Genomic DNA, 4,354 nt, shown 5'->3' on the forward strand with positions numbered 1-4,354 from the left:
AAAGTTTTAACAAATCGATTTTTGGAACTATTCACCCCCTCTAGTTCCTACATAGATGTTTCAATTTACATATTACAGTACATATGCTAGTAATATAGTATTATTATATGTACATGTTTAAATAAGTACGTACTTACACAGTTCCACTTACAATGTTTACTCATTTTGGGTTCCATCATAGAGTTTTGACAGAATATGTGAAAATAGTAATTTTCCAACGTGTGATTGTGTTTTACACGTCAGTTTTTCTGTCCTATTCACAACCATAACAGTCATAGTAGTCACACTCTGCATAGTACTACAATAATGGAAAACATCAACACAAATCCTTCACAAAACACAACAATCTTCATCTTCTTCCTATGACCTCTTAAATCGCCATGGCACAACACCAAAAAACCATCCAACACCACCTTGCTCTCCAGATCCTACTAGCAGACAGACTCATTAAATCCACTAAAGAACTCGAATCGTCCAAATTCGATTTCACAGATGTCACTAAACTCGCTACACAACTCGCCCATCTCCTTCGTTCCACTACCCGGCTCGTTGCCACCTGTACAACCACATTATACGACCGACCACTTCGTGCTGTCATCTCCCATGTCTCCTTAAACCTCGAACGAGCCGAAACGCTCGTTCAAAAATGTAAAAATCGAACTGGCATTCTTCGACAGGTGTTCGCTATTACTACAAACACCGACGTCCGTAAAGTGTCGAGTCTTTTAGAATCGTCTGTTGCTGATATGAAATGGCTCGTTTCGATATTCGTTACGGATGATAACAGTGGCGTAAACCTTTCACTCCCTCCCATTGCTAGTAATGACCCTGTACTAGCATGGGTATGGTCGAATATTGCCACAGTGCAGCATTCGACCCGTTTAAAAGACCGAGTTGACGCAGCCAACTCGCTCGGGTCATTAGCTTGTGACACCGACCGGAACAAGAAAATGATCATTCAAGAAGAAGGAGTTACTCCGCTTCTTAGACTACTTAAAGAAGGAGCTTCGTTCGAGTCCCAAATCGCAGCCGCTAACACTTTATATAATTTAGCAACCGATAGGGAAAAGGTGTCAGCTTTCGTTCGATCTTTAGCTGTCCCGGTAATCGTTCAAGTCCTCATTGATTCCACAAACGTTCTTGTTCGAATAAAGGTGGTCGATTTAGTGTCAAGATTGACTGAAATGGATTCGTGTGTACAAGAAGAGTTCGGTAGGGAGAATGTGATGAGACCAATCGTTACATTCTTAGGATTCGATCTTGTTTTTGATGACTATGTGACGAATTCACTTGTTCGAGTTAATAGCGAAATTAGGAACAATGGTTTGCACTTGAGTTCTTCGTTGTCCTTCCATAATCGGAACGACACAGAACTCGGTTCACCGGAGGAAATAATGAAGCTTAAGATAACTTGTGCGAGGGCGTTGTGGATACTAGCAAAAGGGAGTTTGTTAAATAGCAAAAAGATCACCGAAACGAAAGCGTTACTTTGTTTAGCCAAACTTATTCAGAACGAAAACGAAGAACTAAAATTGAATTGCTTGATGACAATTATGGAATTGGCTAAAGTTGGCGAGTCGAATTCTGAATTGAGGCGCCAAGCTTTCAAGCCTAATTCACCAGCTGCACGAAGTGTACTAGACCAGATTTTGAAAATCGTGAACCATGAAACTAACCCGAAGCTAATGGTTTTCGCTATATCCACAATCGGCTCACTGGCTCGAACCTTTCCTGCTAGTGAGACTCGTATACTTGGACCGCTAGTTTCAAAGTTAGAGCATGAAGTTTTCGATATCAGTAACGAAACTGTCGTTGCATTGACTACATTTGTCAACCCGGAAAACTTCAACTGTGTGGACCACTCAAAGGCGATTATTGAGTTCAATGGGGTACCTTGTCTAATGAGGTTTTTATGGCGCAATGATGATGTTAAAATTCAAGTGAATGGGCTTAAACTGTTGAGTTATCTTGCATTACATGTGGGTAATAATAAGGCTCTTGAAGAAGCTCGAGTATTGAGCGTTATCGAGGACGCTAGTCGATCAATGGTTATGACTCAATACCCTGAGATGAAAGAGGTTTTAGCAAAGGCTATGCATCATCTGAATCTTTATCAAGCTGGACATAATGTTCATAAGAAAGTGAATGGTCCATGATTAATGTGCATTTTGCTGAAAGTTGTGAAATTGCTGATTAATAAATGTATGCAGGCTTCGAACTCGCATCTTTAGTGTGAGTCTTGCCATTTAAAAAAAAAGAAACATGTGCCTAAAATCTGTAGTTACAAGGTTGTAGCCTGTAGGAGAATGTGACATGATTTAAGTTCAAAGTTAAAAATAATGGGAGAAAATGACACACATATGTCGACTATTGATGGTTTAATCATATATTTGGAGTTTAGACGTACTTCGACGACCAAATAGTCAATGGTTTGGTGGTATCGAGGTCACCTTTAGAATCTTGAGGTTGAGGGTTCGAGTCCTGCTTAAGACATTTCGTGGTGTATATATTAATGTTAGTATTAGGGGTGTGTGAGTTTGCTTTTTTTAAAAAAAAAAAGACGTACTACTTGACAAAATATTATTTTCCAAACCTTTAAATCATAAACCATGAACTTTTGGGTTGAATGCTTTTAGAATGCATAATAGCCTTTTAGAGTTCGGTCTTACAATTTTAGGATAGATCATCTCAAGTTTGACCGTACCAATTTTTTTTAGGCAAAATATAGAAGCTTTGAGGTAAAAAACTGGAAGTTTTTAGGCAAATTATGGAGGTTTTGAGGCAAAATTTAAAGGTTGTTGGGCAAAATTTAAAGGTTTTGGGGAAAAAAAAATTCACTGAGGACAAAGTCGAAAAATCTAAAATTTTTACACTGAAAATTGAAAATTCACTGGGGGCAGACCCCAATAGTGGCGGAACTTGAACCCAATTACCGATGGGCGGGTGTAAAAACTTATTAAATTTTTCATTGGCAGCATGAGCAAACACTAATAAAAACCTTAATTTTAGTAAAAAAAAAAAAAAAAATATTTGTAGTGTAAATTTTTTTTTTTCGAAATCCAGCTAGAGCGGATACTCAGCCCTATCCCTACTATCTTCCGCCCCTGCACATAAATCCACCCATGATCACAAGGAATTTAAATTTAAACCCCACTATATGCATATTTTAAAGTGATTAAGAAAAAAGTCCCGATTAAACGTGTTGAAGAGAGTAAAAATACCCTCTCCCGAAAGAGTCTCATCTTATTCATTTTACCCTTAGTTTTAGAGTAGAACGAGGCATGGGTAGGTCACCCGTTGTTTTTCCAAGCCTGTTCGAACATACAGATCTCCCGAAAGATCAAGTTGATGTGCCAAAGGATCGCCAACTTTTGTAAAAAATCTAGGGAGCAGAAATGATGGCCAACCTAACCTTTATAAAACTACTATGAAGAGGGGGGGCCAAAATTGACGTTCATTCTAAACGAAACGACATTCTTTCGGTTGTTTTATTTTTTAAACGGAAATATCGACACCACCTAGAGTGGACTTAATCACATTCACAATCATATGACACCCACATGCGAGTTAGGAGGAATGTTGGTGCATATTTAGTCCCCGAGTTCATTGTGATCACGTTGAAATGCTTTATCGTTTAACTTTCTCTGTTGGAATGCAACCGCACGGTTGCAGGTATGCAACCGTACAGATAGATAGGCAACCACACGGTTGCAAGGTGCAACCGCACGGTTGCACACGCTGTGTGTATATAATGGGTATTACGGGTTCATTGCTAGGGTTACGAATCCTAACCTATTCTACACGTACAATCCGATGCCCTGGTGTTCAAGCATTCATCTGAGTCGATCTTTAACATATCTAAGTCGATTTATTCATTAAGATCAAAGGTTTTCATTGGATTTTGAGTATAAAACCCAATAACGAGATTTTCCGCACTCGTTATTGAATCTAAGATCGTTTAATCATGTTTACACGATCCTACAAGTGGTATCAGAGCTTGTGTGATTGATTAACGTTCGGTTTTTGTCAAAATTCGTTTAGATATTGTGGTTTTAGTGTTTTGTCAAAAACCCACTTAAAATCATAATTATTACGTGTTGATTCGTGTTTTTAATAAGTAAACGTGTTAATCTGGTCAATAACTATATTTTGGACGTCAAACAAACATTGATTTTGTTCCAGATTGAGTGCTAGATCGACCTAAACTATAAACCCTAGTTTTTGTGCAGTTTTCTGCTCAGATTCAACCAAGCATACAACCATACGGTTACACGCTACAACCGTACGGATACATCACCCGGATACCACAACTGCACAGATACTTCTTGCGTCCGTGTAATTTTCATCCGTTTAA

The 4,354-nt window shown here is 38.6% G+C and overlaps 1 protein-coding gene across 1 annotated transcript; it reads left to right on the forward strand.

Moving 5' to 3' along the window:
• The first annotated feature begins 380 nt into the window (after window positions 1-380).
• On the forward strand, window positions 381-2,156 carry LOC139859027 (uncharacterized). The gene has a single exon (XM_071847847.1). The coding sequence runs from the start codon at window positions 381-383 to the stop codon at window positions 2,154-2,156; it is 1,776 nt and encodes a 591-aa protein (XP_071703948.1).
• The last annotated feature ends 2,198 nt before the right edge of the window (window positions 2,157-4,354 follow it).

Source organism: Rutidosis leptorrhynchoides, chromosome 7 (assembly GCF_046630445.1).
Source record: "Rutidosis leptorrhynchoides isolate AG116_Rl617_1_P2 chromosome 7, CSIRO_AGI_Rlap_v1, whole genome shotgun sequence".
Taxonomy (NCBI): Eukaryota; Viridiplantae; Streptophyta; class Magnoliopsida; order Asterales; family Asteraceae; genus Rutidosis; species Rutidosis leptorrhynchoides.